Source organism: Carassius carassius, chromosome 21 (assembly GCF_963082965.1).
Source record: "Carassius carassius chromosome 21, fCarCar2.1, whole genome shotgun sequence".
In the NCBI taxonomy this organism is placed as follows: domain Eukaryota; kingdom Metazoa; phylum Chordata; class Actinopteri; order Cypriniformes; family Cyprinidae; genus Carassius; species Carassius carassius.
In genome coordinates this window covers 23,108,211-23,134,268 of record NC_081775.1, presented here as the reverse complement: position 1 = coordinate 23,134,268, position 26,058 = coordinate 23,108,211, and the positions used below count along the sequence as shown (strand labels likewise).

Below are 26,058 nucleotides of genomic sequence, written 5' to 3'. Positions count from 1 at the left end.
GCGGAAACACATGTGAGCGTGTACCATTGTTAATAAGCTGTGCAGCGCTATACCCCAGTGGCCAGATGTTGTGGGCCGATGTCAAACAAACACTCCCACTCCATCTATCGTGAGCGACGCCTGTTATAGCACGCTGCGGCAAAGCACCAAACCTTTGACGAATGGCTGGGAACTGAAAAACGTGCGGTTTGTGCTCTTTTGCCAGTTTGCGTGTAATTAAAATGTGTTTGTTTTATATCTAATTCACAAGTTGGTGAGCTTTTATTTTGAAAATCTTAATTGCAGTGGAATTAAAATGACATAACATGATCAAGTTGCATGTCATGGCTCATTTCGGCTATTGTTTATTACGAGGAATTGTCTGCAGGTTCAGTCCACTCTGAATTCATGTGACCGAAGATCATTTTCCGGTTAAACATAATTCCATGCTACAATCCGAGCTTTCAAAGTCAGTCTAAAAGTCCTAAACACATATGACTCCCCAAACTATAAACAAATGTCGCATATAACGCATGATTACTGCCAGAACTTTGATTTTATTGACTTGCGAAGGGAAAAATCAGCCTTGCATGCTAATCTCACCAGCAAAAGACAGCCCTCCACTGCTCTGTAGCTGGTAATGTGGCATCCCAACCTGTACTCAGGGCGATGGATGTGTATGTGGGGTATGTCATTCCCCTCATCCCCTCATGTTTTCAATCAAAGGATCCTGTTTGCGGTGAAATATCGTTCCTTTCTAAGCTTGTCATTTCCTTTGCTGGCTGGTGTGGGATGCCACCACATACTGATGTGTTTTTTTAGTTTGAGTATTATTTAAGACTTTTGTTTGGGCTCAGTCCATTTTACACAAGTGGGACTCTTTTAATTTCTTCTTTGACACCATCACACTCTAGAACAGACGTTCCATATGTTTTTAATGTGCATTCTTCCTGTCAACATTCTATTTTTGTTGCCTAGTCTTTTTATTGCTTATATTTTTGATTGACAGCTAAGGGCCTGCCCCCATTTAGAATCTGAAGCTCTGAGCGAATGTCTGTCAATCCAGCATCTTCATGGCCCTGCCCCTTCCCAGCATTCCCACTGTCCTGCCACCTCCCAGCACTCTCTGAATGGGAAAGAAGGCCGTTCCCCAGCACTCGGGCAGGAGATATTCACAGGTACGGCATACTTTATCCACTGTATGCACTTTCTTTTGACAGTGATGTAAAGTGGGTGAAGTATAAAAATAAATAAGATGGAATGGATATTTAATTTCAATCATGGATTATAATTGTAATTAGAGTTGCTCGCTAAAACAAGCAACACTGTTATTTTTGTTCATACCATGAGTATTAAACTTGGGTGCAGCTTCGTTTGTACTATGAACATGATGTCTCAAGTCAAATGGCTTGTTACTACAATAGTGCATCCCAGTTTGCCTTCTTGTATTTTGCCCTAAGAGTATATTCTCTTTTAGTGAAGAAAATGTAAATACTTAAATATTTTGGGACATAGTACTTGCATGCATTCTGTCACTATTTAAACTACCTCGTCAGTCATGTTTCACATTAAACATCCTTTATGTTTTGTCTAATCTAATTTCCTACCATACTGGAGATATCAGTCAACAATTACCCAAGCACACCTGTAGGTAATCAATCGATAGATGAGTAGGAAAAATGACCAAAAAAACAGGTCCAAAATCAAAACAAAAAGAAACAATCCTGCACACTATAGGTACTTGCAAATGTATTAAAAATAGATTTAGTCACTCCCAACAGTTTGGTACTATGACCTTCATAAGGCATATTTGAGGAATAGAGCTATTTTGGTAACACTTTAATATAGGGACCATTTCTCACTATTATCTAGTTGCTTATTATAGCATGCCTATTAATAACATATTGGCTGTTTATTAATACATATAAAGCACATATTCTGCATAACCATATTCCACGCCCCTAATTCCACCCAATACCTAAACTTAACAACAAACTTACTATCTATTAAAGGGGTCATATGATGCGATTTAAATTTTTACTTTCTCTTTGGAGTGTTACAAGCTCTTGGTGCACAAAGAAGATCTGTACAGTTTCAAAGACTAAAGTCTCAAATCCAAAGAGATATTTTTTATAAAAGTTCAAACTTGTCCTCACCCCCCTAAAACGTCTCTTTTAAACACGCCTCCACATCTCTACGTCACTGTGTGGGAAAATGTGCAAAACGCTGCCCAAATGTTCACGCAAAGAAATAAGGCGTACCTTTTATTCTCTGTTGCCGCCGGCTCCATTTCGTGGAGAAGATGTGTGTTTCATTGTTAAAGGGCAACTACTTTTTTTGGCCTTCCAAAGGAGCACGATATCCGCTTCGTCAGGCCTAGAGCTAATCGTGCTGGTCGCTGAGGAAATACATCAACTTTGCTCTGTGGATCGCCGGATCAGCTTTCACTTTGGAGGGAGCGGAGTCCAGCCCTGGGTCCATCACATGTGGTTGCCGCAACCCCCGGCCGCTTCTTCGTCGAATCCACTGGCATCTCACTCAAGCACACCTCGCTTTTCAGAACGTTGAGATTTGTCAAAATCGACATAGAGGAGAAACAATAATGTACATTATGTGGAAAATAATGTGATTTTTGAACCTTAAACTGCATAAACACATTTCATCACACCAAATACACAAAATAATGTTCTTATTAGCAACATCACATGACCCCTTTAATAAGCAGTGGGCAAAAGTCATAGTTAATGGTTAAGGGTGAGAATTGGACTTTAAAATAAAGTGTGACTGCTATTTTTGATAGATTTGCAAGTACATATAGTGTGCAGGATTTATTATTTTTTTCTACTGTTTTAGAAAGAAATTAAGTACCACATTGATCTGCATGTGGTTCATACTGAGAACTCTCTTCATTTGGAGAGCATAATGATTCATTTGATACAAAGTTAACGATGCAAAGTTAATGGCCAAACATATAAAAAATTCACTGTGATGTTACAGATAAAATATAACGTGGACCACATTAAATAAATATATTTTCTGGATATACATTTTTGATCACCTAAACCCCCTCTCTAACTGTTGCATTACAGTATGTCACCATGTAGTTTTTAACACTTTATTTGTGGTCATAGTTCTAATTGAATACTTTTCCAACATGCAGTGGGTTGTGGGCAATATAAAACAAAGTAAAGAGGCCGCACTATGCATATAAAACGTTTATTTTGCACAAACGCGTTTCGGCGTGTGCCTTCTTCAGTGTGCAATCAGGAAAGCTTGTAACCAATCTTAAATACCCACACCCATTGTCATTGACACACCCATCGTCGTCATCATCATCAAAAGTGATACCAGGACCAATGGTGTCGCTATATACTGCAATATAATACACATAATACATCAAGAATTTTAACACATTCCATACACATGTAGTATTAACCTGCATTTATAGGAAACAGCTTAGTGACAGATCTTCATTCATCCCGTGCGGGATGCAAGTATTCAAATTAAAAATATGCCAAGCCTCTCGCTGCAAGAGGAGGTTCTCACGGTCTCCACCTCTTTACTTTGTTTCATATGTGTTATATAAGGCCAGCACTCTGAAAATCTAAAAAAAACATAGTGAAGCCTGCTCCCAACCTTATCATTTGTTGTGGGCAATATAAGCCATTAGAGTGTGCACGGATCAGGACCTCAAATTTCCATTTAAAATAGTAAACAATCCAGGTACTTTTGGAATACTTATTTCAAACCTTTTAAGATTTGATACACAGTAGTTTTAATTTTGAATACTAGTTAGGACGCATAGCATGCATAGTATCAATTTTAACCTGGTGATTTTAATGATTCTAAAGATTATATTGACTGTAATTTTATATTTGAACTTGTGAGATTAACTGCTGCTTTCAAAACCTTGGGAGAAATGATTGTATATCTTGGTCTATAGAATCCATTACTGCTTGTTTTTGTAGGAGCATACGTGCTGTCTAATTTATGTATCCTGGGATGTTTTGTAGAGATGGGTAGAGGATTGTTCCCTCCACCCTAGAATGTACCAAAACCCAGATGTGTTTAAGTGTACATTCACTTGCAGGACCATTTATGTGATCCAAAACCAATAAGCTACGATTTAACAGCTCAAATGGACATGACAGAATAAAGGGGATTGTAATGTTATGAAGACCATATGCCATGATAATATTGCAAACAGCTGTAATGCGCGATCTGGGTTAGATGTACATTTTCCCATGCTACTTCCAATGTTATGCAATTTAAGCTAATTCGGACCTAGCGGACACTTACCTTAAAATACCCAGCTATGTCTCACAACTCTTAGATTTTGAGAGGGAGGTCAGAGGTCAAGGTTTTGCATGTTTTGTATTTTGTTTGTTTTGCATTAGTTAAACCACAGTAGTTATGGTCCTCGCTGTAAGTCATTTTTCTTGTTCTTCTGATTGCTCTTGTCATAATGCTGGCCAGACTGTAGTGCAATAGTTAGCAGAGGAGATTTCATGAAAAGGCAAAGCCTAGAATACTGAAGGGATAGTTAATTCCCCCATAATGAAAATTCTGTTATCATTTACAAACTTTTTGTCATCCCAAACCTTTCTTCATGGAACACATAAGGAAACTTTCTAAAAATGGTGTTGCTCTCTCTCATCTGTGCAATTAAAATGAATGGGGATTGAAGCATTCTGGCTTCAAAAAGGACGTGAAAGCACCATTAAAGTATCATAAATGTGATCCATGTGACTATATTCTGGTCTTCTGAAACCAGATGATGGTTTTTGTGAGAAACAGACTGAAATGTAAGTTTTTATTTATTGATAAAATCAACCATGTTCCCAAACCTATAAGAAATATATTGTAATAATATTATATTATTATTTTAATTGTGATTTTGTTATTGTGCATATCTATCTATCTATCTATCTATCTATCTATCTATCTATCTATCTATCTATCTATCTATCTATCTATCTATCTATCTATCTATCATTTTTTCTCCGAATTGTGCTGCCTTACCTCCAGAGAGATGTTAGCCACAGTAATCAGTGATTAATGACTTAAATTTCAGACGATTTCTCACACATCATGTATAAAACACAGCATATGGACCACCTTTACTAGTTGCTTTTGCCCCCCCCCCCCCAGCAATTTTTAGTTTCTTTAATTGTAATTGCACAGAAGAACCAGAGCATGGAAAACAGTCTTCAAAATGTCATCTTTCGAATTCTGTGGAGGAACATTCATTGTACAGGTTTTGAGAGTAAATGATTACAGAATTTAGATTTTTGTGTGAACTATTGCTTTAAGAGCACCAATTCAGGCAAGAGAAAGGTAGAACTGTCCGTGTGAGAGTAATTTGAAGGACAATTGCAGAACTCCCCATCATTAAAGCATCCTTGTACAAAACACACTTTGCAGTGCAGCAGCTTAAATCACCGCCAACATGTGCCAGGGAAAAATAGACGTCCTGGCTAGCACCGTCTCTCTCATTCGCTCAGTTCAAAGGGGATAAGTTGTTGCTTCAGTGTGCAAATGTCTTTAGCCTGAAGGACCTGTTATGTTACTGTGGCTGTTTGTTCTTGTTTAGAGGAGAAGTTGTGGTTGTGTCTGGCCAAGATGCCTGCATTTAAGGTAGATGTTTCTGCCTCTCCCTATGCTTTGTTCTGGGGCCAGTAGAAAAAGTAAAGCAAAGTTGGGAGCGGGTACCTCTGTCATTTTGTAATTTGCACATATAAAGTGCATTCTAGTCCTCTGTTGTGTCTTTGTGTAGGTTTGCATTTGGTTGCTTCATACGTATGTGTGCAATCTCTTTGGCTGTTTGAACATATGCTAAACATGCCATAACTATATGCTGTGAGAAAGTGGGTTATGGATTTTTCAACACTAACATTCCTTCAACACTAACAGTCGCATCCAAAATAACACTTTTTTTTTTTTTTACATTATGTATGTGTGCTGTGTAAATTTATTATGTATATATAAATACACACACATGCATGTATATATTTCATATGAATATAAATATAGATATTGAAATACATATAAATATTATATATTAAACACATACATATATATTATAATAATAATAATAATTCATTACATTTATATAGCGCTTTTCTAGGCACTCAAAGCGCTTTACATAGTCAGGGGGTATCTCCTCATCCACCACCAGTGTGGCAAGTTATGCAAACAAAAACTTTTTTGTATGCGATCAATTGCAATTAATGGTTTGACAGCACTATATATATATATATATATAAACACACACACACATCAAATACTATTTGACATTTTTTTGGTATATATATTCTTAAAATATAATATATATATAATATCTATATAATACCATATAATATATATATTTGATCTATATTATTTAAATTATATTATTTCTAATTATGTATTTTCCAATACAAATATGTATAATATGTATTTTCCAATGTGTGTAAAAAAAAAATATTTTAATAATGTGTAACTTTTATATTATATAATATAACTTTTAAGAAATGTAAGTGCATTTGTGTGATAGAAAAAAGTCACAAATCAAATTAGAAAATTGCCTTAATGAAAGCATTTAATTAGAATGAATTCATGAAAACCTGTACTAATAATTAAATGCACATTAATGAATAAATGTGCTGATTATTTAGAAATTCACGATCACTCTCAGCCATTAGAGTCTTATTCTGCCTCCTGGTGCACCCCTCCCATCTCTCCAGCAAATAACAACTAAAGCAATCATGGCCATTACTTGTTGAATGCTTCCCAGTATGGTAGCAGATGTTAGGGCTAAAGGGGAAAGCATTTAAAGACTTTGATTGATGATTTCGGGTAATGAATCAAGTTTGTAACCAGTTCAGAAAACTGTCAAATGGGCCCCGCTTCCACCGTAAAGCAGTTGAAGAGGAGCACAAAGAGAAGGACAGCTGGAACGAGCCACTGACGACCGTCAACGTACAGCCGTTCCTCCAGAGGGCTTCTGGGAAATGAATTACTGGGCGAATTCAGAAGAAAACATTAACAGCCGGAGCAACCGGGAACAGTGTCCGCCTGTCAGTCTCTCAAGCTACACAAGAAGCCTGGGGACGGTAGAAGCCCCTTTGCGGAATGAGCGACTATCATTTTCATCTGGCCTGGTTTGCGTACAGCAGTATAATCTATGGCGGGATGACATTTGGAGCAGTTGGAGCTCTGATCTACACTGTTATTTCCATTATAAACTGCAGATGAAGTTGATGTGTCCACTGTTTTTCACTTCAAGGTTATGTGTCCTTGGCTAAAGATCCAGCCTACCTGTTCCTTTCATTTCAATACAAGTAGCTTCAAGTAGATCTGTCTCTACTTATTAGTTCTGCCATTCCATTAAAATTGAACCGATCTGTCAAAGATGTTACGTTCAAAACAGCAACAGTCAATCAAATCCATGCCACACGGCAACATAAATCATGTACAGTAAATTGCTAACAGCACAGCACAGAACAGGAACATTTAATTTCATCCAAAAGGGCCGTGGTGAGTTTGGGTTGTCATAACAAGTGCTTGTTGCCATTAAGGGCTGTTTTGTGGAGATTTAATTTGGTCAATGTGCCGTTCTTGAGGGCTCCTTGAGGTTTATCAGGCATGTTTTGCGCATTAGTTTTGTTTGTCTTCCAGGCCTGTACGCCGGCTCCAGCACGACACACAATGGAGCCCCACTTGAGTTGCTCTCTTCTGGACCTGACCTGCCCCCCAGGCAGCCCCGCCTGGACAGCAACATTGGCAGCCCCCACCATCTCTCCCCGCTGTCTGGCCTCGAGAACACCCGGGAAGGGTGAGTACCTAACCCTCCGAGCATCACGTTTACTCCCAGTTGCTCTGACATATGTACATGCAGGGTGGATGAGATCAATGTAGATGACGTTTGTCATCACAGTAACAGATATCACTGTAGGCAAAGTTACACGCACTAGAGTGAGCTGTAACAGAAAGGCTGTCCCACCATGCATTGCGATATGCTCTGTGAACAATCTGAGATGTCTTACAAAGTGAGAAATGAATGATGATGAAATGCTGTTGTTTAGTCTGATTAAAAAGTAATTCTATAATGATTCACTCAGTAGTCACTTGTTTCATCCTGAATGAATCATTGTTTCAGTGAATCAGTTTAGTGTATTGGACTCACTCATAATGACAGTAAGTTGACTGAATTCAAAAGAGCACACTAGCACACTACTCTAACTGTTTTTGCAATTAAACATATAGCACAAACACTAAATAGAATGCAGAATTAAGCCTTTGTTTTTGAACGAATCATTAAGTTAATGATTCATTGATTCACTCTTAAAGATAGACTTGTTTCAATCTGGCATGAATAAGTAGTTTTGAACTAGTCACAGAAAATGATTCATTGACTCACTTATAAAGACTATCACTTGTTTAATTCCTGAATGAATCTTTGTTTCGGAATGGATCTTTTGAATAATTTATAAAGTCAGGGTCACTTTTTTTCTTTTGGAATGAATCAGTGGCTGAATACAGAATAGGACTAGCATTCAACTCTTACTGTTTTTTGAAAACTGAAGACATATTTCAAATAGTACAATTATTAAATTGTATGCTTTTCTGAACGCATCGACTGTTTTGGATTACTTTCTGAATGAATCAGTAATTTGAATAAATCATTGAGTAAATTATTAATGAACTCACTCATAAAGAGACTTTTCTGAAATCAATGTTTTGAAGTAAATGGTTGACGTAGTGATTTATTAACGCAAATAATGATTTTTACTTGTTTCATTCCTAAATGAATCCATGTTTTTAAATGAATCATATGCTTCCCTCATAAAGACAGGGTCACTTTTTTCTCTTTGGAAAAATCAGTGGTATAATTCAGAATAGCACACAGCTCTAACTGTTTTGGCCATAAAACATGTATAAGCCCTAGTACAACTATTAAGTGGTATGCTGAATTAAGCCTCTGTTTTTGAATGAATGGATAATGATTCATTGATTTCAGTTTGGCATGAATGAGTGATTTTGAATTAATTATCGAGTAAATTATTAATTGACTCACTTATGAAGATTTTCACTTGTTTCATTCCTGAATGAATGCATGTTCTTCAATGATTCATTTGAACAAAGACAGGTCACTTTTTTTCTTTCTGGAATGAATCCATGGCTGAATTCAGAATAAAACATTATTTTTGCCATGTAAATATTTAATACAAATATGGGTCACTAGTATGTGTTTTTTTTCTGAATTCAAACACTTTTTTTTTTATAAATACCTGAATAAATCAGTCATTTGAATGAGTAATTGAGTAAATTATTAATTGACTCGCTCATAACTTTTTCTGGTATAAATCAATATTTTGAACTAATTGGTTAAAGGAATGCTTTATTGACTCATTCATAAAGACGGTCACTTCTTTCTTTCTGAAATGAATCAGTGGCTGAATTCAGAATAGGATACTAGCATATTACTCTTACTATTTTTGCCATAATAGATATAGTAGAAATAGTAAGTCACTAGCATGTTTTTGATCAATTCCTGAATAATTCAGTCATTTGAATGAATCATTGAGTATTTTTCTGGTGTTTTACTAATGTGTTGGTGTAACTAATTGGTTTAAGGAATGTTTTATTGACTCACTCATAAAGACAGTCAGTTCTTTCATTCCTGAACTAATCGGTTTTAGAAAGAATTAGATGTGTCGATTCATTGACTTGTTTGTAAAGACAATCTTTTGGAGCCACTACTGGTGTAACAATGTAACTAGCAGAAAGAGACTCTGAAAAACACACTGAATAATAATAAGCTTTTTTATTTTAAAATATAATAACTACAAAATGCATGTTTGCTTTTTGATGTCATCAAATTGCTTTGGAATAACGAGTCACATCGAGATCTTGTTACTATTGCAAGGTTTTTCTCATAACAGGAGATTTTCTTTGGTAATGTGTGCTGTCTAATGTGTTTTTCACTGTGTGTATGAACCATATTGATTTAGGGGCCTGGATTTATTTACCATCCAAAGCACCACCGGCAGATTTTTCCCTTGTCCATACAGAGCGTTTGTTTTCATTGTAACACGCACCTAAAACACACACCCTACGACACATTTGATCCATGCGGCTGCACTCTTCCTTTGTCACCCTAACACAACATAAACCCACTCTGTGTCAGTGCTTTGCAATTAAAGCAGAACCATGTTGCCAAAAAAGATTTTTGAGTGCACCTCTGTTACTCTCTGTCCTCAACACTCTTAAAAATTATGTTTGGCCCTATACCTACACTACAAATGCCCTCAGATAGAACATCATTATGGAGTAACACAAAATGCACAAACATGCTTTGAGGTTCATAAACAGAACAATTCATATGCAACATGTCTAGGCTATAGTCAAAGTTTAAATGTAATGTTAAATATTCATTATAATATAATAAACAGGATTTGTTCTCTCAGTTGAAAAAAAAAAAAAAAACAGCCAGAGATGTTGGGTTATTTGTATTATAAACGTTATTGTCATATCGCTGTCCTCTAATGTCAGGTTCTTATTTAATCAATAAATTCAACTGAATAAAAAGACATGCTGGCTATTAACAATAAAATTAAATCACTATTAAAAAAATTCATAGATGGATTTTACATAAATGTTAAGTTTAAAATATAACATTTTAATGTAGAAATATTAAAAGATTACAAAAAATATAATATAAGCTACCAGAGGCGTCGTGCCCAATCAAAGTGAGGGGGCACGTGCCCCCTCAGATTTCTGAGCCAAGTGGATTTTAAATGCAGCTTCCAAACGAAAAAAAAAAATTGCAGAATAATATTTTTTATATATTTGATACAATCACAGCGGTGAGAATAGATCGTTCAGTGCACAGCATCAGCTGCTAAATTCAAATCTGCGTTCGCTGGCTGGCGCTGAGCCAGAGACAGACCCGTTCGTACAACGCTTCATGATAACCAATCAGAAACTATTCTGTTGCGCTTATGGATGCAATGGCCAATCAGAGACGTCCAGAAGAGTCATCACTGAAACGCAGTGTTTTGTTCACTTGCTCGCTGACTGAATTATTTAGCGAATTCTCTCATCAGAAACAACAAAAAGTGCAGATGTGCGTACGAATGTAAGTAAGATATTCGTTTCATAATGTAAAGTGCTTCAGTGATTTTAATGGTAGTTTTTGAGAGTGCCTGAACTCTGGCTAGACTGAATGAAAATGTTTTTTGATAATGTAAATGTTCTTTACTCTCTGTAAAATGAAAGTGTTAAAATAAGTATCTTACAATATTGTTATTAAAATTTACATTAAATGCAAATTCAGTCGTATTAAAAATATTTTATGGCATGATATGGCACTTAAGTAAAAAGTCAGGTTTTTATGTGTAGTTAATAGATTACACTACATTTCCATATATTGATCAAATAACAATCTATAAAGGTGCAAAACGCGTTTACCTACACATATTTGAGAAACGAGATATTTCCTGATATATTAAGCATGTTTGGAATTGTTTTGAATAAAAAGGAAAAAAAATTATAAAAAAATAAGCCTATATCAGTTATACAGTGCTTTCGTAGAATGACTTATACTCCCGAAACCCCCCCCCCCCCCAAATGTGCCCCCTCAAAAATCATGAATGCATGATGCCCCTGTAACCTACTTTTTGAAATATATAAAACTACAGCCGCCAGTAGGTGGCAGCAAGTGACTGTCTTAATGAGTGAGTTGAATCAACCGATTTGTTTAAAAAGGTGATTCATTTAACTTTGCAAATGACTACTTATAGCCTGAATGAATCAATTGCTGGTCCATGTAATGCTGAGGAACAAAACTGTTTGGAGATGCAGCGGTTCTGCTGTTTTTTTTCTGACATAGCAAAACGGAATTCTGTAAGCTGTTGTTAACTGTACATTTGTGATCTTGCAGATATTCAAGAAAAAAAAAAAAGAAAAAAAAAACAGGACTTGTTGCATAGCTATGTTATAAAAATAGAAACTCATTAAATAGTTTTTTTTTAATATAATATGTAATATAAATGTAATATAAAACCATCCTCTGTAAAGAAATGAGGTGTGAACATTTGAGAATGTATAATTATCTTTATAAATGTGCGCTCTTTGGGGCTAAAGGCTTAATGGAGCTGAAGTAGCCATGTGATAACAAACCAATCAGTGCAGACGTGATTCAGTGTCCTTCTATGTGAAATAATCATAAAGACCAGTTTATGCTGTTTGATTGTGGCCTCAAAGTAGAGGTCTTCACAGTGCACCCGAGACCCGTCGACCTGTCACATGAATGTTTTCTATGATGCTCAAATTGCGTTAAAGCATTTTAGGTTGATACAGCTAGCACGCATGTGCAGTCTCGAGCGCATTTCATGTTTCTATGGCAACCAGTGAGGGACACTTCGACTGCCAAACCGCGTTTTACATTTTCTCCCATTTTTATAATATTATAAATGAACCGTTTAATCTTAAAGTTTTAGTGGTCAGATTCAGACTCGATGCAGAGCAGAGAGCACAGAGATCAGATGATAGCAAATAAATAACGTCAGTGGCCATGGCATTGCACGAGCGATCGTTATTACAGTTCAAAAGGGCAAACAGTCGAAGTTATTATGCGAATTAACTCGAGTCAGAATGTACATGTGCACAGTAGCATTTGTCATCCGTCACCGTGACATCAAGTGGACTTTTGAAGCTGAAATAATGAGTGGATTCAGCTTGGACTTGAAATAACGAGAGGAATAACATGAATAACTTTCTTGTCGGAGGATTGTAATGCATCACAGGCAGTCAGGGACAAGGAAGAGAGACTACGGCTCTTTAAATTAGGTAAGACAAAAAGCTGTATTTCGTATATATTCACAACAGGTTTATTGACTTGTAATAGCAATTTATGGTGGAATATGTGACAGTCGGGTCAAGTCGGGTCTGTGTCTTCCCGGCGGGTTCGGGTCCAGATTTCAAATAATATACGGGTCCGGGTCGGGTCCGGGTAGGCATTTATCGGATCTACGCGGGTCTGGGTCCAGCTTTTGAAATATTAGACGGGTCCGGGTCGGTTCGGTGTAGTACATTACAGGTCTCTTTCGGGTTCGGGCACGAATTTTTGGACCCGTGAAGACCTCTACCTCAAAGGTCGTAGTTGTGAGCTGTAGATTTGGTTGGCCCATTTAGATCTCGGGTGCAGGGTTGCCAGGCTTTCACAACAAAACTAGCCCAATTGCTACACAAAACTAGCCTAAACTAGCCCAATCTTATTTCAAGGCGGTTCCCTGGTAAAAATTTAATTTTAAGGGCTAAATATCACGTTCTTGTGGCGGTTAAACCCTGGGGGGCAGGGTTTCATATTTTATTGAAGCACCCCTGGGTGCTAGCGGACCCCCACCTGCTATTAGCATTCCATTGACTCCCGTTCATTTTGCCGTCACTTTGACAATGAATAACTTTACATCTGAGGCATTTAAAGCAGTGGCGTAGCCACGGGTGTGCCGGTGCCACCCACAGTGGCAGCTGGCACACCTAAAAATAGATGCAGAATTATTTTTTACAGTCTCAATAATTTTTTTTACTAAACTTGGGCTATTGTTGTTTACTTAGAAAATATATTTCTTTAAATCAACCCTTTCACGCGTAAGTTACAAATATTTTAACTGACCTTTTGTTTCCATGGCGACACGTCATGATTGTCACGTGACACACCGCAGCCATAATAACTAACAGATGTATCGCTATTCGTTTTATTTCGTTTTTTCATTTTTTATCAAAATATATTCACAAACTTGCTTACCATGTCAACTATCTGATATTCCGATTCTTCGTTTAAAAACCTTTATAAATTATCTTGATCTATAATGAGATGAGCGCTGCAGTTCAGAGTCCTGTCAGCCGGATTTAACGTACAGCACTTGAATTCCCCAATTTCTCCCGAAATACATGAAAGTAAGTGGTTGTTGAACTGGTAGAAGAATAAAGTAAACTTTATTGTTCTGCTGTGTGTGTCAAATTACATTTGAATAGATAGATAGTTTTTGCTGCTTCCATAGACATCAGTGTGTATTTTACAAACTATCAATGTATTGTTTTACTTGATATATGACAAGCACTGAGCGCGTCCGTCTCTGGCTCAGCGCCAGCTAACACGCGAAAGCTGTTTGAATCTGGCAGTTCTGTGACGCCACTGAACATTCTAAATCATACTCTCAGGGGCACAAAAATAAGATTCCAATATATGGTGCCATAATGCTAAAAATGTTAAAATGTAATTTACATTTTAAATTATTTTTGTTAAAAAAATATCTGCCGACATTCGGACTGCCAACCAATCAGCAAAAAGCAGCTGACTGTGACCCCAGCAGCTCCCCAGAGATCTTTGCTGCATATAAACCTTACTGTCTATGATATAAACAGAGAATTTTTGATTGCACATTGCTATCTAGCAATATGTTGCAGAGCTCCCTTCTTAATTTTTTTAGCAAAAAACCTCGGCTTGATGGACAGCCGGACACAAGGCCTAACGTTACATCTGATGAGGATGTTTCTCCCTCCCGAGGCCCAACATCAACAGATGTGACTCCTCCTGCACTCCTGGCTACGGAAAAAACTCCTCCTTCAAAATTGGTCCATAATTGTCCTACATTTGCTCAAATGATCTTCAGGCCGAGCAGTAATAAAAGTACTGTCCCCGATTTCTGATGTTTTCTTCTTCAGGCTCCGCACTGCTCTTGGTGCTTAAACGCTTGCTGTGCTGCTGTACTTGATGTGCTGGCTGTGCTTGCTGTGCGCAATACTTGGTCTGCTTGCTGTGCCTCACAGGGCTTGGCCTTGTATTGCTGCTTGCAGCTATATTATTTATATAGTTTTATGGCTATGTGGGGCATGGTTATGGTTAGGGTTAATAATTTTGCACAGTAATCTGAGAATAAATGTGGCACACCCAGATTTTCATATGCACACCCAGAGTCTCTTTTCTGGCTACACTACTGATTTAAAGACTCCATTTGTCCATTAATTATTTTTAAAGAAACATGAAAATGTATAAAAGGCTCCATTACCTTGTATCTTACGTTATGGCCCCGTAGAAGCAGTTTTTGTAAAAATAGGCTAAAGATTGCATCATAACCTGCGACTCACTGTCGCACAGTAGAGAAATTACCGTATGGACAGGAGGAGAAGCTCACGGACAATCTTTTACTGTCTATGAAGCAATCGGGGGGACGTGGAGGCATAAAGTCGAAGGAGAAGCCCATCGAATACTTACCAAAATTTTCTCCTGTTCATGCTCACCGTCTCTGCAAGATTCGGTGGGTGATTCAGATTTCTCTTGGCACAGTTATTAGAAGACTAACAATTGTCAGACAGGTTGCTCACATCACATCTAGGTCATCAAGCTCAATTTGAGTCTGCGCAGTAGCTCGACCCCCAGGAAGTGCGTGCTTCTAATTGACTTGGATTCAATGGGGTCGCTGTGTCCATTTTTTTTACTGTCTATGATTAAACCTAAAAGTAGCCCAATTCCATGGGGAAACCGCGGATTTGGCAACACTGCTTGTGTGCGCAGTGGAAATGCAACTGAATTCTAAATGGTGTGTAGCGAACAAATAAAACAAACATATACGGGCAAAGGCGGGGCCCTTGGGCTGGAGCCCACTCAAGCCCATTGTTAAATCCGACCATGTGCTTCACGATGCCAAAGAAGAACCTTTTTGTCTAAATGGTTCCATAAAGTAGGTCAACATTTAATATCTGAAGTACCTTTCTGTTTCACAGAAGGTTCTTTGTGGTGAAAGAAGGTTCTTCAGATTATAAAAAGGTAAGAAAGAGATGATTCTTTAAAGAACCTTTGACTCATTGGCTCTTTGTGGAACCAAAAATGGTTCTTCTGTGGCATCGCAATGAAGAACCTTTTAAGCATCTTTATCTTTAAGAGTGAAGCTGTGTTTAGTATTCTGGAACACTCCAAAGGATGAATACAATGAAGCCTAATATGTCCCTAACAGGACTGTTTCTCATTAAAAACCATGATTTCCCTCTGGACCAGCCAAGTCCTGAGCTGCAAATCCAGTGTGTCATCAAGACGCGCAATGTGTGTAGTGACAAACAGAGATGCTGGAAATGAGAAAGAGAAAAGGAGAAAAAATAGAACAAATCTGTTCTTTCAAAGCATCAGATTTAAATGGGATTTTTGTGTTCTTTGTCATAGTTCAACAAAAGCAAAAGTACAGTGTTAAGTAAATGAACTAATTTCCCCCACATCTTAGAACAGAAACTTATTCAAGAGCTTGTAAGTGCATGTGAATCTATTGAAACAATAATGAGCTGTACTTTAATTCCGTTTCTCTTCCTGTTTGCTAAACTGGTAACGCATTGTGCTAACAATGCCAAGGTTGTTCATTTGATTCCCAGGAAAAACAAAATCATGTATATTTGAATGCACTTTTAATGTGTGTAAATATTAGGTTTTTTTTCCAGCTTGAAATTTCAATCAAAAAGTGACGTTTTTGTTAGCATAAGCCCATTGGATACGTCAATTTCTGGCAAAAATACTTCAACATCCATAAAATGTGCCCAGGCAGCAGTGAGTTGTCATTCTTTAAAACCTTTTTGGAAGGTGAGCTGTTTTTCCAGGTCATGTAAAGAACGCAGAAAAAGTTCAAGAAAATAAGCGAGACATTTTAAAGCTCCACAAACAATTACTGCTACTCGGAGAGGAATGAGAGCTGATCGAAACTAGCTCAGAGGATACACTTGTAACTCTATATGCAATTGCACCGAAGGTCACGATGACATATTCGAGCGTATAGAGGACTCTGCTCTTCACTGATTCTGAAGGTTAAAGTCTGCGAAAATGTAAGATTATACACACCCTTCACACAAAGCATGAGATGAAGGTGGACATCAACTTTTTGTGGAAGTAATGAGCATATGTTGAGCTTGAAATGTAGTATTTTATCCACCAAGTAAGTCTAGTGTCAGCTGTTATATCATAACTTCCCCATACAGTCGCACTGACAACGCAGTGTTAAGAAAATGGCTGTCTTCTTGTTTGCGGAATTCATTAAGAGTTGGGGTTCCCGATCAGAAATGTATACGCACATATAGCACACTTTATGCCATCCATCTAACGCCACATCTCTGCCAGGACCTTCAACTAACCAGGTATGAAATGTCTACTTACATTTGAAGATGGAGCATTTTGATTTACATGTTTAAAGCCTAGAGTATACACTTGGCTGCCAAAGTCAACAGCAGCTGCCGCTCTTGTTTTTCCCAAATGGTTTAGCAGGACGTTAAACATTTTGACAAAATTATCTAACTTGCTTGACTCCACTGCTGCAGCCTCTGACCTCATTGCTAAATGTGTTTACCCTGGCTGAAATGGCCCATTTAGACTCCTTTTACTTCGCAAATACTAGTGTCATTTTCTGAAGCTAATATTAAAAAATATGCCAGTGAAAATACATCTAGTGGTCTCCGTTGTGTGGAGTTTGAGATGGAGGGAGGCAGAAGTGTTCGAGGGCCGAGGGGCTTAATGGGTGGCATTGGCACCTCAATGGCTTCATTTACATGTTTTGTAGGTGACAGTTTTACAGTAAAATTAGGAATAGCTGATCCTGGTGTACCTTAATGGTAATGAGAAACAGGTTTGTATTAATGAGAAGATATAAAAAATGTCATATTTTATTGGAGTACGCATATGTTCACTACTGTTCAATAATTTGGGGTTGGATTTTCATGTTTTTGAAAGAAGTCTTTTATACTCACGAAAGCTGCAATTATTTTTGCCAAAAATACAGTAAAACCATAATACTGACAAATATTACAATTTCAAATTAATCGTTTTTATTTTAATGTATTTATTTAAAATGTAATTTATCTCAAGACAAAATGTAATTATTTCGGTCTTAAGTGTGTCACATGATACTTCATAAATCCTTAATAATCTGATATTATCAATGTTAAAAAAAATAAAAAATCTGCTTAATACTATTTTGTGGAAACCATGATACACTAGCATTCAAATGTTTAGTTTAAGTAAGATTTAAAAATAATAATAATAAATAATAATCATTTATAAATCAAATACATTTATAATGTTACAAAAAATACATTAAAAAAATAAATGAATAATAAAAAATAAATCCATCAAAGAATCCTGAAAAAATAACATGGTTTACACAAAATATAATTAAAACAAATTAGCAACAAAAACTGTTTTCAGTACTGATAATAAGAACAATTGTTAACAATTGAGTACCAATTGGTAATAACTGAGCATCAGATTAGCATTTTTGAATTATTTCTGAAGGATCATGTGACCCTGAAAACTTTTGTCTTGACAGAAATAATTTTAATTTGACTATATATATATATATATATATATATATATATATATATATATACATATAATATAACAGAGTAAAGCTTATGCGTATTTTGCGTGCTGACAGAGGGGAGGGCTTCCAAGCTCAGAATTTCACCCCTTACTCAGAGTACCCCAACTTTGTTAATAAAACATCATTTTGTGTCATAAAATATAGTAATAAATAATAAAATTCCCTGAACTTGAGTCCATTTCAGCAGGTTTCAGTATCACCCGCTGATGTAAACAGTAGCTACAATGATACATTGTATCTAAAACTAATTTCCCCGCTTGACTGCGCATTGAGCGTTTGAGCACTTTAGCTTTTGAGTGTTTAGAAGTAAGCAATAGACTTGGATCAGTAAGGGCCTGATCTCTCACGAGTGGCTTTAGTTTGCTAACCAAAACCAGAAAGGTTCCCACCGACCCGTGCCAAGTCAGCGGCCACTTCGTTCTTCAATCAGAAGAGCTTACCGTGAGACACCGGGGATATCCATGCTCTCTCATACATACCGTCTCCCAGCGGAGCACAACCTGACAGGTGAGACAAGACAAACTGAGAACAGAGGACTCTTCTTCATGAATCTTCATTCAAAAAGGATGTGAGGGAAAAAACTCCATCTTGATCTATTTTGTCTCCAGCCGACTCCTGGAGGATTTGTGTCTGTTAGCATAAGGATTGCCTCACCCCTCAAAGCAGCACCTCTGTTGCACGATTTGTAAGGTCTTTGACCCCTCTTAAACTGGAATGTGACACTACGACAGAGCTTTTCATGAACCTCGCAGCCTGCATTTAATAACAGTATTATTCCATCATCCAAAATGTAACTTTTCAATGTGTGTCAGCAGTGTAAACTTAACTTCAAACCCCCAATGGTTTGTTCACATTAATGTTATTTTTTTTCTTTTCTTTTTTTGTGGTCAAAGTTGCTATGTCCCATTTAGACAGTAGTTCTTTGATCCTTTTGATGGTTACTTTCTGAGCCAGACGTAAAGTAACTATGTTTTTTAACATGGAGCACGTCCAGTGAATCATAATCAGAAGAGTCATGTTCACTGAATCATGTCTGCTGTCCTGAGTAAGGACTTACTCATGTCAACTAAGCGATGCTCTGGGATATTTAAACATGTTCCCATGGAGTCACATTCACTGAATCACAGTCAGTATTAAACACTTTGCCTTTATTACTTAATCTGCTACTTTGAAGAAATACCATTTGTAAACACTTTGTCCACAAGAAAACTATTAAGGGTTAGGTCATTATGCTTTGAAGTTCCTGAAGTCGACTCATCCTCATTGCCTTTTTTTAAGATAGTAGACCAAAGTTTCCTATCCCATCACTCTTGACTCAAAATAACCAATTCAAAAGGCTCAGGAAAAATCAATCATAAGTACAATTTTGCATGACTCAATTCCCCGTCTTGCTCAGTGTTGAATTACTGCTGCTGCTGCTGCATACCAATAATAACCTGTTCTGTCTATTCTGTCATCACGGTGTCGGATTCCTCTTTGCTCCGTGATGTATTTTTCACTGCGTGAAGGGGGCGGGTCTTTGCGAAGGGTCAGTTGTGCTGCTTAATATTTCCATGAAAACAGTGATTCTTTTTTCAAGATACCCATACACCCATACAGTCTCTCTTGACGTGAGACACAGGCTGTAGTCACAAAAAGAGCCTGCGAAGGTGAAAGCAGATGATCAGTGAAGGTAAATATCGAAGGGAGAGATTAATCTTGCATATGAAAGATTCCCCTCATTCCTGGAGCCTTAGCGAGCTGCAGCTGGCAGTGATTATAGCCTGATTCACTTTAGCTGCACATAGAGGCTGCTTGTAAAAATATGAACAGTATAACTGTTTCCTGAGCTTGTGCTGACAGCATCTCCCAGGGGGAACGCTGCCGCCGTGCTCTCCGCAGAAACACATGGCTGTATGTCAGATCACAGCCAGCGACTAGATCCGAACAGCTTTCCTGCATATGAACACAGGCTAACCCTCTAATTCCTAAATGTATATTTGCTGCATGCCTTGTGAAATATGTTAGCAAAGCTTTTGAGGACATGGCTGTTTGAGAAGAGCCCCATGACTCATAGGGTTACATCCGAGCACAGTAAAAAAAAAAAAAAAGTGTCTTTTTTTTAAATGCTCTTTTGATGAAACTGAGTCCTTGGAATGTGAATTTGGCCAAGAGTGAAAAACTACATAATGGTCTAACAGATGTAACAGCCAAGGAATCCTTATCAGATTCTGGGCAAATGAACGATGGGAAATATCACTCCCACGCGAGGCCTGAAACATAAATAAAAAAAGAATTATCAGCTCATTGGAGTCCAAGTTTTGCATTAGCGCTTTGCTAGGTCTTAACTCTGTGGACAATAGTACAAAAGGCAATTTAAATGTAATTTATAATGTGTTTGTTTAAATGTACATGCTCCAAAGGTGCATGAAATATTTCCTTTGTTTAAAAAAGTGTTACTTATAGCAATAGTGTTTTCTAAAAAAAAAAAAAAAAAAAAAGGTTTAACCCTTATGCGTTGTTGGGGACGTTTTCGTCCACTAGGGGGTAAAGTTCAGTCTTATTTTGGCCACAACTTTCTCTGTGTTTGAGCTAATGGAATGATTTTTGGTGACAAATCTTATTTTGACCCACATTTTAGGAAAATGCTTTGAAATTTTTCAAAAACGGTACACTGTGGGCAAATTCACTACCCTTTCGGTATGTTCGTGTATGAAAACATCCACTAAATTAAACTGCTTTTAAAATGTATCAGATAAATATTTTTGTTCACATTTTTTTGCATAAATCTATTTATTGAAATATAGTATCTAAATATCAGGTTAGGAGTTCTGAAGCGCTCCCTCTCCCCCGATTGTTAAACCCGATTGTATTGCTTCCGCTAAATTAAATAGTCCGCTCCGTCTCTACGGTTAGAATCCTGTGAGTCCATAGCAACGCTCTGTTTTTCATGGCAACGGTCTGTTATACTCCGCACAGGGGTCTGTTGGTTATAACAGACCGCATTCTACATTGGAATTCAACCAAGCCATGTAATAAAATAAGTTAATAAAATAAGCTTATATCACCACCAGGTGATATGCTTTAGTTATTTTGTTTATCCTATTTACCTGCATTTCCCTTTCAATTAGATGCAAATATGCACAATTTAACTAGTTGACGCCTAATTTGCATACAGAACGTCCCCAGTTATTGACTTACATCAAGAGTCTTTCCCCCTGAAATTTAGAAATCTAAATTGGTGAATTTAGAAGAAATCTACAGATGCAAACAGATGGAGGATACACTCTAAAAAATGTAGTAAATCTGAGTAACTGCATTTGGTACATTAATAAATAAAACTGAGTAGAAATAAGTTAACATTAAACTTTAAAAATAACAATATTTATAAATTAACTATTTAAGTAATTTAACTTTTTTTATTTCCTCGAAACCTTTCCATACCACCACAAATACATACATGACATTGGCTTTTATTGAACTTTTACTCAATTATTTTGGTAAGTTTAATTTTAAAGTGTTATGTATTCTGATTCTGAACACCAAAATAATTAAAACGATGTAGTGCCTTGTGCAAAAATAACTTTGCATAATTTTGTGAACTAATTATTTTGTAGACATCTTTTGAAAATAAAACAATTGCGTGAGTTTGAGGAAGATAAAACTTTTTAAATTATTTTTTTTTTAAAGGAAGTCAGAGTTGCGTTAATATATATATATATATATATATATATATATATATATATATATATATATATATATATATATATATATATATATATATATATATATATATATACTTTTTTGTTTTAAAAAAAAAAAACTAATTATGAGAAGTGCCCTTTATTTCACTTGAGCCCCTGCCCCTCAAAATGTCTGTGCACGTCCCTGGTCTTGGGCATGTCAAAGATTAGTAACAAGACTGGCTTTGCTGCATTGTTAGTTTTTGTGCAGCATTAGATTTTAATTTTTTCTCCCTCATTTGTTGTTGGTGGCTGTTTTTTGCCCCATTGACTTCCATTATAACAAAATTTTTTGATTGTAAAGCCATGACACCATATAATCATGCATTCTTGATTGTTTGTGGTTTTCCCTTTTGGGAAGAGGTAAAACATTTTATTTTTACAGTTGATCACTAGGTGGGACCATTAACCCTTTACATAGGCCTGTGCAAAAAAAGGCTTAGTTTCTGGCTTGGATATGGAGTTATATGGAGTATAACAGCAAATTATAGTGTTTGTGTGTGTGTGAGATTCTTGATTGTTGGCGGTTTTCCCTGTTGGGAAGAGGTAACATTTGTTATTTTTTACAGTTGATCACTAGGTGGGACCATTAACCCTTTAGAAAGGCCTGTGCAAAAAAAGGCTTAGTTTCTGGCTTGTATATGGAGTTATATGGAGTATAATATTTTAGTGTGTGCAAATTATAGTGTGTGTGTGTGTGTGTGTGTGAGAGAGAGAGAGAGAAAGAGAGGGTGTGAGAGAGACCTTTGTGCACTTACCTTGATGTACAGTATCTGAAAAAATCCAAATATGCACCTCATGCTCTCAGAACTACATGGAGTAAACGATAAAAAAAGAAGTGTGTTTATGCACCTGCTGCCTTTTGATGGTGAAAAGTACGGATGGTCTATGTGTGAAATGCTCGTCTTTTCTTGATGGTAAAGCCAGTTTAAAACCTTAAAATCCTGTAAAAAAATCTACTTTGCATCAAATTTATGAACATAATGTATTATGAACCAAAATGCAATACCATCTTCAAATAAGCTACAGCTCGCTGGAGGGGTCACGCTACATAATCATTTCTAAAACTTTGGTACAAGTCAAGCCCTTTCTCGTGTTGCTTGCTGCTCTTCTCACCATTAAATGACCAGCACGATGGCATGCAAGTGTTTAAATCCACGTACTTTGCTTTTGTTTAGTCTATTCGCTTTTTAAGTCTGCGCTATCAGTTACCACGAGAAAACAACAAAAGGTGCTAATATAAACTCACAATGTGATAGAATACTAGCGAAAAAGTTATAATCTTAACCTTTAACTCCATACCGAATTCCCAGATAGCAGACAATGAAAATATAAATATAAAAAAAATATATAAAAATTATTTGTGTTTGGGACGCTGTGAGCACGGAGACTGTAGTGTATATCGTAAGTTTGAAAGCGTTTAGCTTAAATTATCAATATGAATAAACAGTGCTCATAAACGGCTGCTGAGGTCATATTCTCAAGTGAAGTGAGTTGAGGCCTGGACCCGGAAACAGCGCTTCTTACGTCAACACTTAACAACCGAATACTTTCACCACCATTAAAATGTATCAGATAAATATTTTTGTTCACATTTTTTTGCATAAATCTATTTATTGAAATATAGTATCTAAATATCAGGTTAGGAGTTCTGAAGCGCTCCCTCTCCCCCGATTGTTAAACCCGATTGTATTGCTTCCGCTAAATTAAATAGTCCGCTCCGTCTCTACGGTTAGAATCCTGTGAGTCCATAGCAACGCTCTGTTTTTCATGGCAACGGTCTGTTATACTCCGCACAGGGGTCTGTTGGTTATAACAGACCGCATTCTACATTGGAATTCAACCAAGCCATGTAATAAAATAAGTTAATAAAATAAGCTTATATCACCACCAGGTGATATGCTTTAGTTATTTTGTTTATCCTATTTACCTGCATTTCCCTTTCAATTAGATGCAAATATGCACAATTTAACTAGTTGACGCCTAATTTGCATACAGAACGTCCCCAGTTATTGACTTACATCAAGAGTCATCAAGCAGCAGGTGCATAAATACACTTTTTGTTTACTCCATGTAGTTCTGAGAGCTGAGGTGTACATTTTGATTTTCTGAAATACATCAAGGTAAGTGCGCAAAGGTCTCTCTCACACACTCTCTCTCTCACACACACACACACACACACACACACACACACACACACACACACACACACACACACACACACACACACACACATACACACACACACACACAATATAATATGCTGTTATACTCCATATAGCTTCATATACAAGCCAGAAACTAAGCCTTTTTTTGCACAGGCCTATCTAAAGGGTTAATGGTCCCACCTAGTGATCAACTGTAAAAATAACAAATTTTACCTCTTCCCAAAAGGGAAAACCACAAACAATCAAGAATGCATGATTATATGGTGTCATGGCTTTGCAATCAAAAAATGTCGTTATAATAGAAGTCAATGGGGCAAAAACAGCCACCAACAACAAATTAGGGAGAAAAATTTTAAATCTAATGCTGCACAAAAACTAAAAATGCATCAAAGCCAATGTTGCTATTAATCTTTGACATGCCCAAGACTGTGATAAAAAGTAAAAAAAAAATCCAGCCACAATTACTTTTATATTGAAAATAAGTCCTTTGTGTGCTTTCCCCCCCCAAATCAGTGTTCATTTATGAACTTGATTTTTTAAAAACATTTGGTAGTTTTGATCAGGACTGAAGTTGATTAACAGATTTATGCAAAAAAAATAGAAAAGAAATATGAATCTGATACATTTTTACAGCAGTTTAATTGAGTGGTTGTTTTCATCCCGAACATACCGAAAGGGTAGTAAATTTGAACAATCCACAAGGGTTAAAATCACTCACATGAGATCACTGGCCTAATTAATGCTAATTTATTTGTTTTTCTTTTTTGTATTTTGTATGGGGCATATCAAAGGATAAAAGCAGTTAACAAACATTGGCTGCTTGCTGCTAGGTTGCACATGATATTGGGGGAGGGACATTCTCATTCAAGAGCATTTGATTGGACAGAAATTTGTGCAGTGCAGGATGAGTCATCAATGTTTTTGCTGCATTTTTCCAAACAGGAAAGACTGTAAATAATAATGTGTATTTTTAATGTCTTGGAAAGAAGCCTCTTATGGTCACCAAGGCTGCATTTATTTGATCAAAAATACAGTAAAAACAGCAATACTGTGAAATATTATTACAGTTTAAAATATTTTTTTTTCTACTTGAATATATTTTAAAATGTAATTTATTCCTCTGATGGCAAAACTGAATTTTCAGAAGTCATTACTCCAGTTTTCAGTGACACATGATCCTTCAGAAGTCATACTAATAGGATGTTTTGGTGCTTAAGAAACATTTCTTATGATTACCAATATTGACAACAGTTGTGTTGCCAAATATTTTTGTGGAAACTACGATAAAACATTTTTTTCAGATTTCTTCGATAAATTCAAAAGAACTGCATTTATATGTCTATATTTATTGTGTAATTACAGAATAAAAATATTGATTTGTTTAAAAAAAATCTTGCTGACTGCAAATCTTTGAACCATACAGTATATTAACCTTCTAAAAGTGAACTTTATCAGTATTTGGGAGTAGACTAGCTTATACAGTGAATGTGTTTTAGCAAAGAGTAAAGAATACCCCTTAAAGGGACTTTGGTTTTAGCTTTAAGGTCCATTGAAAAAGCAATACAATCCTAATATTTATTCTACGAGGTCTTTAATATTTAAGTAAGAAAAGTAAACATGTTTATAAATGCTGATGTCATATATCATTAGGGATAATGAACAGGCAGTAATGTGCATTAATTTGTTCATTTCCTCTGTCCCTCCATATCTTACATTATAACTGCATGTCCTCATAATATCTCTCCATAACTAGCATCTGTTTGTCATACTTCTGTTTAAACAGGCGATTCT

At 36.5% G+C, this 26,058-nt stretch overlaps 1 protein-coding gene across 3 annotated transcripts in view; it reads left to right on the top strand.

Moving 5' to 3' along the window:
• Positions 1-26,058, top strand: part of LOC132097903 (zinc finger protein GLIS1-like) — an 80,427-nt gene that overhangs the window by 48,456 nt on the left and 5,913 nt on the right. For all 3 annotated transcript variants that reach the window (XM_059503892.1, XM_059503891.1, XM_059503890.1), the window contains exons 7-8: positions 989-1,157; positions 7,639-7,795. In XM_059503892.1, the coding sequence (XP_059359875.1) occupies positions 989-1,157; positions 7,639-7,795 (326 nt within the window). The remainder of the gene's footprint in view (positions 1-988; positions 1,158-7,638; positions 7,796-26,058) is intronic.